This window comes from Podarcis gaigeae (genome assembly GCF_964106915.1).
Source record: "Podarcis gaigeae genome assembly, chromosome: 9".
NCBI lineage: Eukaryota > Metazoa > Chordata > Lepidosauria > Squamata > Lacertidae > Podarcis > Podarcis gaigeae.
This window is the reverse complement of record NC_139685.1, coordinates 70,943,633-70,954,901: the sequence shown is the minus strand read 5'-3', so window position 1 is coordinate 70,954,901 and position 11,269 is coordinate 70,943,633. Positions and strand designations below refer to the sequence as shown.

Here is an 11,269-nt window from a genome sequence, read left to right as displayed (position 1 = left end):
AGATCCAAAAGTGTTTGAAGCTTATTTTAAAAAAGTAGCATGAAAGGTCCGATTCCACTGTATTTATTTATCCCGCAGTTCCAGCAGTTTTCTTCTAGAAATAAAGTTTGCTTCAAAAGTTTGGGATCCACCACCCCCTTTAAAAACTTGTGCAAATTTTCATTAAAACTTCATTTATTCCTCTTACCTTCATGGACTGACCCACAAACTAACTTTCTTTTATTTGTTCAGGGCTGAGTCCTCTCTCTTGCTAATAGGGGTCATCATTTCTCACTTCTACTGTTGGAATCTGAAGTGGGAGAATTGATCTTTCTCTTTCTTCAAGGACTTCCTGGGGTCCATCAAGATTATAATATTATAAAAGCCAGCCAGCTTCATTAGACATCTTTGGAGCTTGTGGGGAAGTTACCTTTTATCAAATGCTTTAGAAATGTTAATCCTTATTAGATGGCGATTAAAACCCTCTTTCCTTAAAATGAGAATGACTGCTCCCCGCTTAAAACGGGGGGCGCCCTTTGCGTGGACGCGTGCAGCCCTAGATCTGGAGCGGCTCCAACAGCATAGGCTTGGCTTTGCCTTCCCTCAGGTGGGATACCTGGAGGTCTCCACCTACCTCAGTCAGTTGTCCAATCCCACCTGGGGGAAGCGTTGCCAAGGAGACCAGGCCAGGTAGGGGAGGGATTACCTGCCCACACAACAGAGGGAGGATCTTACCTGGGAATCCTCTCTTGGCTCCATCTTCCTCTTTGCGGCAGCGATACCAGGGTTCCCCATTAAAGGGGTTTTCTGAAGGGAGGCTTTGACCGTACGCCGAAAGGTCGTCATTGCTCTCCCCTGCGGCGGCGGCATTACAGGGGCGGCTATCTCTGCTTGAACATATGTTCTCCAGAGCCGGCCCATCCCCCACACACATACTGGATAACCCTGATGCTCCCTAGGTCCCCGGCTGGGGGCTGGGGAGGGAGAACGCCCAATGCCTGAGCCAAGGTCTACCCACATTTGAAATTTAATAAAGTTGTGGCCAATTTAATCCCATAGCACGTTGTCTTGAGTCGTTATTCCACATGATGTGGGGACCATGCGGGATCTGGGGACTCCGCCTGTCCACGCAAATGTCGGCTGCTCATTGTAATGTCATGTTATTCTTTCTAAACACAAAGCACAGTATTACAGACAAATGCATTGCCTTTGTGTCAACCCTTTTCTCATTGTTAGTATTCCCTTTCTCCCATTTACAGCTGTTATAAATGAACGGGACCCTTGTCCCACTATGCCTCACCTGACACAGTGACAGTCTGCTCTTCATAAAGAAATTGTATACAGGAGCGTCATGGGTTGTCCCCTGATGGTGAGGCTCAAGTATCATTGGTCCAGTCCTTGGAATACTCAGCCAATAGAGATACACCAGGAATGTTTTCTTTCAACCTTTCAACCTTTAAATGTAAAACTTTACTGTTCTGCCCAACATACACTGGCAATTAAAGTACGTTTGTATAATGGTTAGTTGATGGCTTCTGGTTTTAAATTTGCACACGCCTTTATTATTTACATGCATCATTGTAAGATGTTTTGATCATTTTTTTATGATACAGCTGATATGTTTAAAAATAAATTAAAAATACCATCAGGCCCAGCAAAGGAAAACATTCAAGGTCATTTAATGCAGACATCCTAGCCCATAATATGAGTTGCAGTAGGCTGTCTCACTGCCTTTCTCCTCTCCATAGCCTTGCAAACAAAGCACACCCTCATTCCTCCAAGGAAGATATGAATAATTACTGATAAACTCCAGGACAGATTGCACCATGCTTTGGAATGCAGTAAATAAATCAGAGGACAAAACAGTGATATTGAGAAAATTGACTGAGCTGGAAAATTGCATCCATTCCAAAAGCTCATGCAAGTGCAATGGAAAGGAAGAAAAATGGAAGCTGTTTCCACTGAGTGGAGTTCCTTAGTCTTCATTGAGTCACAATGCTGAAAGAGAGTCATTGTCATCACACAATGTTCAAATCCAAGAGCCTTCTTCATAAGTATTGCTTATGAAGTTGCTTCTGGGAAATAACATGAATTAGCTGGACTTTTTAGTCTTCATACTATGCTTTTTTTAATGTGGTTTTAATTGATCTACTTTGTAGGCAGAGTATGTTCTGCAATCCAATCCCATTCACTCAAAGTTAAGCCCAACCAAGTTCAGCAGGAACTTCTATGAAATAGGCTTGGGACTGGGGACTTAACATTCTTGATGCCTACAAGGCTCAATGGTAGATCATTTGGCTTTGCATGCAGAAGGTCCCAAATTCAGCATCTCCAGAAAGGGCTGGAACAAGGCTCCCCGCCAGAAACCTTGGGGAGCCACTGCTAGCCAGTGTTGACCACTCAGAGCTAGATGGACCAATTGTCTGACTCAGTGTAAGGCAGCTTCCTATGGTCCCATGGCTTTGGAACACACCTTTAATTGCTGGGCTTCCCTTGAAATTCTCCATGTCTAAGGGCTATCACTGCTCAGCCTAGGTCCCATCCTGAACAGGAAGGCTTTGTTGCCCTTTCCTTTGTGAAAGTGATGAGATGAGATGATAAAATAATAAATACTCAGAACAGCAAATGGTCAGCTTGGCTAAGTAGATTCACTCCTGTAGCTGGGACACCTTTTCTAGCTAGGAAGATGCTTCACCACGTGTGGCAGCTGTATACAAAACCGTGAGTTCCCAGTCCTGATCTCCCAATTGCTTGCTTATTGGAGCATCTAGGTTATTCTGCTCTTCTCTATAAGTCATGGGTGGCTTAGGGGTGGCCCACGTTTGGCCAAGGGAGTCAGATCTTTGTCTCCCTGCACGGACCAGCTTTGACAGGTAGGTGGGTCATGATGGTGTGGTGTCAGCTGTCATGATGGCATCAGCTGACTGATAGCAGACCCCTACAGTCTTCCCACCCAGCACTCTGGCAGTCCTGGATCATTCTGGGTGGCCCAAACTAACCCAGGATGATCTAGAGTTATCTTGACCCAACTCAGGTCAAGCACCAATTTCCTTGAATCAGCCCTATTTTAAAGGGCCATCCTTACCATCATTGACCCTTGCCCAGTATACCCATAATACCTCGTCGTGTCTCATAAGGGTTGGTTTTTAAAAAAAGACCTTTTGACCTGTGAAAAGAAGAAAAGAGATTGTTTAAGAGCTATGGGAGATGTCTTGCGATGAAAGTTTTTAATAGCCTCGACCTGCTAAGTTTTATTGGAAAAGGTCAAGTGGTGGCTTGACCGAGGGGTGAGCTCTTACATAAAGGATGAACACAAAAGGTCCCATTTGCTCTGATTAAAGCAAAATCCTGGCACTTTCCCCAACTGAGCTTGTTCAGTCAATGCTGGATGTAAGGAGAATGCACAGAGTGCACAGACAGTGATGGAGGTTTGAAATCCCATGGATGAATGACTGGGTTGGGAAACAAAGTGCAGCAATCTCCCTCTTTGAAACAGGTGAGAAGCAGTCCTGTCACAGAATGCAGAGTGAAGATTTGAAGCCCCCCTAGCATTTTCTTTTGTTGTTTACATTTATATCCTACCTTTCCTCCAGAGCTCGATATTTCCCCTCCTGTCCATTGTATCATCACAACGACCCTGTGAGGTGGGTTCATCTGAGAGCGAGGGGCTGGCCCAAGGTCACCCAATGAGCTGAGTGGGGATTTGAACCCTGGTCTCCCTGGTGCTAGTCCAGCACTCTAACAACTACACCACACTGGCAGAACGGGGAGCCTCTCAGGCTCAGAGGCCAACTGAGGTCCCCCTGGCCTGTTCTGTTTGGCCCTTGGAAATGTCCTCAGACCACACACCCTGCTCAGCCACATCTTCCTTGAGTGTCATTGTTGTTGTTTGCCTAGCTGGAATATATCCTCGAACACTCTAATAGCTCTTGCCTGCCTGGATAAAGGATAGTGAGAAGCATGCAAATGTGTGTCAAAATTAGCCCACACGAAGAAAAAGCTAAGGCCAGAGCCATATGCTGAGGAAGGGTCAAGTAATGGCAGGGACCAGGGGAGAGGTGAAAATATGTGGGGGTCTTCTAGGGAGTTGAGGCAAAGAAATGGTCGTGATTAGGGGTGAAAGGATGAAAATTGAGGGGGGAGGTTCAAGAAATAACAGGCTGTGGTGGAAGAGGAATTAATAAAGGAAGAGGAATAAAATAACAGGCTGTGGTGGAAGAGGAATTAATAAAGCCTTTGGGTGAAGACTTTATTTTTAAAGAAAATAAGAAAAGCTAGCCATATATTTTTGGTTGGTTGCACAGTCCGTCCCTTTTGTCTCTGGCCCCACCCACCACTGGCATGTGCCCCTCCCAGAATGTTGTCTAGAAGATAATGTGGACCTTGAGGTGCAAGAGGTCTCTGTCTCCCCTATACCCATTTTACAAGAATGGTTGCTAAAGAAAACCAGACTGTAAAATACTTTGAGAAGCGTCTGATTCACCCCAGAAAGTGTTTTCCATGAAATAGAGCTGAGCAAGGATGAGCTCATCATTCCCTATTTCCAAAAAATGTGCAAACAAATTCAGTCTAAGGTCCCTTGCCTCTGTCCCTTGCTCTTGCCACGCTTACGACCCAGGATAGAACAGGAAGGTGTACATTCCAATAGAACACAGTTAGAATGTCTCCTGAAATATATCAAGAGATCTCTATGTCAGGGGACTGAATAGGATATTTGTAATGGGATCAGCCCTCCTTCTGCCTGTCTGGTTATCTGCATCGTATGTTTGTGATGTGTTATATAAGCACCATGATATCTGGCAGACTAGACTTCAACCTTTGTCTCAGGAGGAGATTAGCGCTGCATTGTACATGCAAATGTTTTATTTAAAAAGCTGGGCTCACTCACTCCACTTGCATGTCTTTTGTTAGAAGCTGTGGACCTCTTGGGGTGTGTGTTTGTGTGTGCATATGCAACCTTATACAGTGTCAAGACCATCTAGTTCAGAACAGCGAGAGTGGGGGACCTGTGGCCCTCCAAATTTTGTAGTCCTGCAGCTCCCACCATCTCTACGCATTGGCCATACTGCTTGCACATTGCTTTCCCACCCCATGCATTCATCTCCCCTGAACCCAGAGCATTGCAACCCAGCCAGCTGAAATCAGAGCACCACACATTCAATTGTATTGTCGGTTATCTTGGTTTATTATTATTTTTGCAGACGCATTTCACAAGGTTTCAGAATAGAGCTCAGCTGCTGTTCAGGGTCAAAGGGTTTATCCATACATGTATCAGAGAGTGGGTTTGTAACATTTGTGGTTGCAGGACTGATCTAGCCTTGCTGACAGCAGTTCTTTGGCGTCTTAAGGAGATGTCTCTGTTTCTCAGCTCTGCTGCCAGAGGTCCTTTCAGCTGGGAATCTCAGAGGATGCCCTGAGACCTTCTGCATCCCTGCAAAGCAAGTGCTCTGCTATAGCTCTTCTCCTCCAGCTCTTACAGTACCCCGAGTGGCAATGGATTCTGCCCTGTCCATCACAGCTTGTAGGTTCAGCTCCTGGATTTGAAGAGAAGAATTCACAAATGCCCAGGAGCAGATTGCCAGTTTTTGATTTCCCAAGTTATGGTAGCTGGATGGAGCCATCAGGAAGAATGAATGACAGATCCAGGGCAGGCAGGCAGGCAGTTTTATTGCACATAGCCAAAGGCTGCCTCAATGTACACAGAAACATTCAACAATTAAAAGAAAATATACTGGATTGATACAAAAAACTTAAAACATTTATATTATCAAGACATTACCTACTCTAAACTATAAAAGTATTTTAATATACAAGTTAAGACATTTAAAAATTTATAAGCTAAGATTATCACATGGCGACTAATATATTAAGAAATAATGTTAACTGATACAATATGCCCTTGTGAGTTCTTTCAAAAAATTCCCCTCTTCCCCCGCATAGAAAAAGACTACATATTTGGTAAGTTTAAAATACTTTGCTTGCACAGTCTCCAAAGGTCAAGTTCATGTGCATATCTATACAGCGTTTAGAAAAAGTTACACACGCAGTAAAACTTGGCTGAGCATCAGTGGTGAAAGTTCCTAAATTATTGGTCTAGGAACTCAAGAGTGACTTTTAAGACCCATGCAGTCTGAGCTGCAGCAACCAGCTCTGACCTCCTCACACATTGAGCTTCTCTGGTAGATTGGAAGCTTCATCACCTAGTCCCTCCCAAGGGGAGCTAAGCCTGTCAGGACAGCTTACTCTATGGTGTTAACCCCTTTGTGCATTAATTAGACTACAATATGTTGGTTATATGAGACTGGTTAACTCACAATATTGATATTATATCTTAAGTATCTCTGTGTTAATTAATGCACATTAAGTGCATTAATGCACTGTGTCATTTTCACATTAGAAAAGCCCTGCTGGGTCAAACTAAAGATCCGATTCTTCTCTCCCAGTGGCAATCAGATGCCCATGGGATGCCCATAAGCATGAGTTCTTTAGACTCTTCCACTAAAGATCTACAGCAACTGTTATTCAGAGGCACACTGCCTCTGATACTGAATGTAGTACAGTTTAGGGATAGGGAGAAAATTGATTTTGCTTGCATTTAAAGGTGTTCTAGCTTCTTCTGGGAAGATGCAGCTGGTAGTTGGGGAGGTCTTTTCGCAGCGAAATGTGATACCTAGTTCTCCTTCCTGCCCGATGTCCCACCCACTGACAGCCCTGGATCCCTTCGGGGCATCCAAACTGACCCACGGAGATCTGTGGCTATCTCAGCCCAAGTTGTCTGAGGCCCAGTTCCCTCCAAACAGGCCTGATTTGCATTGGGATTCGGGACAAATCTGGTACACGGTGCTTGTCTACTCTTTTATTAGATAAATGTACCACATTTGATGTGGAGAGTACTGTCAGAAACAAGATGCTGCAGCAGAGGGACCACATAGGTCCTGTCTCTTTTATGTGCCAAAACCGAGCATTCTTAAGTTAATGTTTAAAATGGAATATGGTCTGGAGTCTGTCAGCACCCACCAGTGTCTGTTTGCCTGCCGAAGAAGCTTCGGTTTATCTCAGCCAGGCCAAGGATGCATGCCCCCTGCCCCACCCCAAAATTAATGATTGATCAAAAAAATTGGGAGTAAATAGATATAAGTGGCATGGCAAACTTTTCCGCCGCCTTTGTGAAGCAGCCTCTGGGAAGAAAACCTTGATCGTATCATCTTCCCTTTAAACTTGTGCAATTGTCAGGGGACAAAAATGAAGGCCGTCATCATAACCGCCTTGCTGCTCATGTTAACGTATAGCCATGCAATCGAGAGAGGTAAGGAATTTTTTTAAAATATACATATGTATGCAGGCACACATTGTGTGTTGCTGCTGTGGAAACTTCCATTGGAAATTTTGGGTTGCCTCCGACAGCAAAGAGAAAGGGTTTGATTTCGTTCTTTCTAAGACTCTGTCAAGAGCTTTATAATACGTTTGAGAGGATTTGATGCGCTTGGACAAGAAATTGCTGTTTCAATGGGTTCGTAAACTACACTGATTGCTTCTGGTCCTTGCTTGGCAGTGAGAAAGAAACTCATTATCACTTGCTTGGGAAAAATGTGTTAAGCAGGTGAATTTGTAAGAGTGTTCTGAAGAGAAATATTGTGTGTGTGTGTGTGTGTGTGTGTGTGTGTGTGTGTGTGTGTGTATGAATTGCTTGGGCATTATATGAACTCCTAGATTGTGTGTTCCCTACTTCCACATGTATGTTAAAAGGTCTGAAAGAGACCCATCCTAGGTTAAAATTTGTGAAAATGATTTTGCTCACCTACATCACTGGCACCCCTGCTTGTTCAGAACTTAGAGGATGGAGACCTATGAACCTCTATGAACCATTGGGTCCATTTAATTAATAAATAAAACAATTTATAAATATTAATAAATATATAACATACAGTGGTACCTCAGGTTAAGTACTTAATTCTTTCCGGAGGTCCGTACTTAACCTGAAACTGTTCTTAACCTGAAGCACCACTTTAGCTAATGGGGCCTCCTGCTGCCGCTGCGCCACCACTGCACGATTTCTGTTCTCATCCTGAAGCCAAGTTCTTAACCTGAAGCACTATTTCTGGGTTAGCGGAGTCTGTAACCTGAAGCATCTGTAACCTGAGGTACCACTGTAATGTAATAAATAATTGAAATGAATAAAATTTGACGCTCACTCCCATTAGCCCTAGCTAGCAAGACCAATCATTATTTAGTTTCGAATATTTATTAAATTTGTTAGTCGCTTTATCTTGCCCAAGGCAAATCAAAGCGCTGTACAAACAAAACAAAACAAAAAAACCACACATAGATACATTAAAACAGAGTGTTGGGGGTAAAAATATACCACCCGCTTTTAATAGGCCACAGATAGTTAGAGTCCTGGTTACAGAGAAATGTTTTGGCCATGGATACTGGAATTTGAATTCCAGCAACAGCTGAAAGGCCACCGGTTCCTCATCCTCATATTATATAAATGTCCAAAGTCCAGACAGGTATGACCATCCTCTATATGTTCATATGGGATTCACCTATCAAACCCATAAGCAGAACTCCCTTGCAAATACTTCCATTTGTACAATGGGGCTCACACACAGACACCCCCGAATCCTCTCTCTGAGGAATTCACCGTCACACTAGATGAATGTTCCATCTGCACAAGCGTAGCAGATTAAATTAGCTCACTCTCCTCCCGCCCCAAGCACCTTGCACACTCCCAAATTGGCTCTGGGGCAGTCAAGAGAACCCCAGAAAAGCACATGAGAAGTATAGCTCCATCCAGAAAGCTGATGTGCTTGGGCAGGCAGAACATTCATCTCTGCATGACATCAAATTCCACCCAATGTCTGGAACAACAACTCCCGTCTTCCTTGCCCATTTGTCATGCCAGCTGAGGCTGATAGGAACTGTCGTTCAGCAATATCTTGAGGGCACCAGGTTGGGGAAGTCTGAATTTGATATCCCCTCTAAAGACGAAATAACAGTTTCCTAATTCATCCTAAAAAGAATTCAACAAAGCTGTTTCACTGAAACCTGAACCTCTACATGCACACAATCCCCAATTATTCTCACTGGTGGGTATAATATTTTTTTGTTTGTTGCTAATATAGAATTGAATTTAACAAGTGGCAAAGATTTCAACTGTAGAACTAAAGTTAAGCAAAGAGATTTTTTCCCCACTATCTCCTGCTTTACAAAGCCAGCCACCTACTCAATTCCTCTACCCAACCCATATTTCCCAGTAAATACCAGTTCTGAAAAAGGATTTCTTTTAAAGCATTTTGACACAAAGGGAAAATGTTAATTAAATATGAGAAGTAGTGGGAGAGGGAAAGGGGAGGGTGGAAGGCTCCTTGCAAAAGGGTGAGATTCCAGTAGAAAATTAATGTTGGATTAGAGAGCAATTCTAAAAAGTTCAGCCAGGAAAGAAGTCTAAATGTGACCTCAACCTTGCTACATTTGTAAAAGAACACCCCTCCTACAGTGCCTAATTTGCAAGTCTATCTTTAATGGACAAATCTAAGATAGCTGTCTGGAGGACCCAACATTGGCCAAGGCTGCTCTAAGACACATTGAACTCCAATATTTATTTATATGCTTAGAAAATCAGAATAAGTATTGGTATCAATATAGTTGTAGGCATGTCCAACAGGTAGATCGTGATCTACCAGTAGATCACTGGATGTCTGCAGTAGATCACAGGTAGATCATTGGCTCCCCCCAAAGAAGCTGAACAACTGTGGCTCCTCTAAAAAAAACTCAACATTTTACTTCCTTCCTGAAAAAACTAAACTTTAACCTGAACCCCCCAAAAGGGGGTAGATCACAGCCAGTTTTTAACTGTGAGCAGATCACAGTCTCTTGGGAGTTGACCACCCTGATATAGTGGATATCAACAATCCTTGAATTCAAGAGATAAATCATAGAATCATAGAATTGCAGTAAGAGACCCTGACGATCATCTGGTCCAACCCCCATTCAATGCAGCTATCCCATAGAGGGATTGAACCTGCAACCTTGGCATTATCAGCACCACACTCTAACCAACTGAGCTATCCAAGCAGGCAGCCTTCTAGCAACTGATCAGATATAGCCTTCTAGCATTTGAACATTCCAGTTGGCCTATCCCAGTATGCCAGTTGATGCAAAATTGTCGTCCTGTTTGTCCTTCACCTCACCACTCACCTGTGTTAGAACACTCTGCACCTCCAGGCATATCCTCAGCAATTTTGTGAGCAAGTTCTGTTGGGGCAAGAGGCTGCTTGATACTGAGTCCATCTTGCTCAGAATCATCTACAGTGTCTGTCCATGGTTCTCCAGAGTTTCAAGCACAAGTTTCTCCTAGTCTTACCTGGAGATGCCAGGGATTGAACCTGGGACCTTCTGCATGGACCTTCTCCCCAAGCACGTAGCCAAGCTCAGACATTGAGTCAAGGAATAGAAGTCCTTGGAATATAATAAGATGCTTTGGTCCCTCTAGCCCAGTAACTGGCAATGACTATCCAAGGGGGTCTCTCCCAACCCTAACTGGACATGCCAGGGATTGAATTTAGGACCTTCTGAAGACAAAAGATGCTCTACCACAGAGCTGTGCCCCCTTCTTCAGTTGCTAAAAGCACATTTTATTTCTAGGAGTTCCCGGGGTAAATGCATTATCTGGTGGAATTCCAATCACAAAAGGTTGAACCCACCTTTGCCATGAGAATATTGCGCATTCCCTCTCCTTTTGATCTGCGTTCAGACACCGACAAGCTCTTTCTCTTAAGACCTTTTCAGCCATAGAAGAATACAACTCCCCAAGGCAAACGAAGGTGACATTTTCACGTTGCAAGTAGCTAACAAACAGGAACAGGGAAAACACAGGGAGCGGATTAGATGATAAAGAGCTAAATATGCACACCGAAGAATTAAGTATTGAAGCTATTCATACTTTAAAAAAAATGTGTTTTGGAACAAAAGAAAGAAAAACGCTGCAGAGTCTGCTAGAATACTTCCTTTGCTTCAGCAGCACATATATTAAAATTGGAACAAAACAATACAAATAAGTTCTACCTCCGCTGTCAGATACAGTGGCTGGAAACTGCAGGAAGGGAGACCATTACTGCCCTCACGTCATAGCCATGCCTGCCAGCTACCCATAAGCATCTGACTAGCCACTGTGAGAACACAAAGCTGGGTGAGATTTGCCTTTGGCCAGATTCAGCAGAGCTCTTCTTATGTTCACAGTGTGAGTCCCTTTTTTCTATTATCATTCTGCAATGTTACTTTCACAGCT

At 43.6% G+C, this 11,269-nt stretch overlaps 1 protein-coding gene and 1 long non-coding RNA gene across 3 annotated transcripts in view; one reads left to right on the top strand and one right to left on the bottom strand.

Moving 5' to 3' along the window:
- Positions 1-5,140: 5,140 nt before the first annotated feature.
- LOC310852966 lies at positions 5,141-10,510 on the bottom strand. The gene is made up of 2 exons (XR_014568491.1): positions 10,180-10,510; positions 5,141-5,513 (listed from the first exon to the last, which is right to left on the bottom strand). It is a non-coding gene; the product is annotated as an uncharacterized lncRNA (long non-coding RNA).
- The window catches only part of GC (GC vitamin D binding protein), a 38,367-nt gene continuing 34,085 nt past the window's right edge, over positions 6,988-11,269 (top strand). Inside the window, exon 1 of one of the 2 annotated variants that reach the window (XM_083756662.1) lies at positions 6,988-7,285. In XM_083756662.1, the coding sequence (XP_083612788.1) occupies positions 7,222-7,285 (64 nt within the window). In that variant the 5' untranslated portion in view covers positions 6,988-7,221. The remainder of the gene's footprint in view (positions 7,286-11,269) is intronic. The other variant, XR_014568352.1, reaches the window with a different exon arrangement.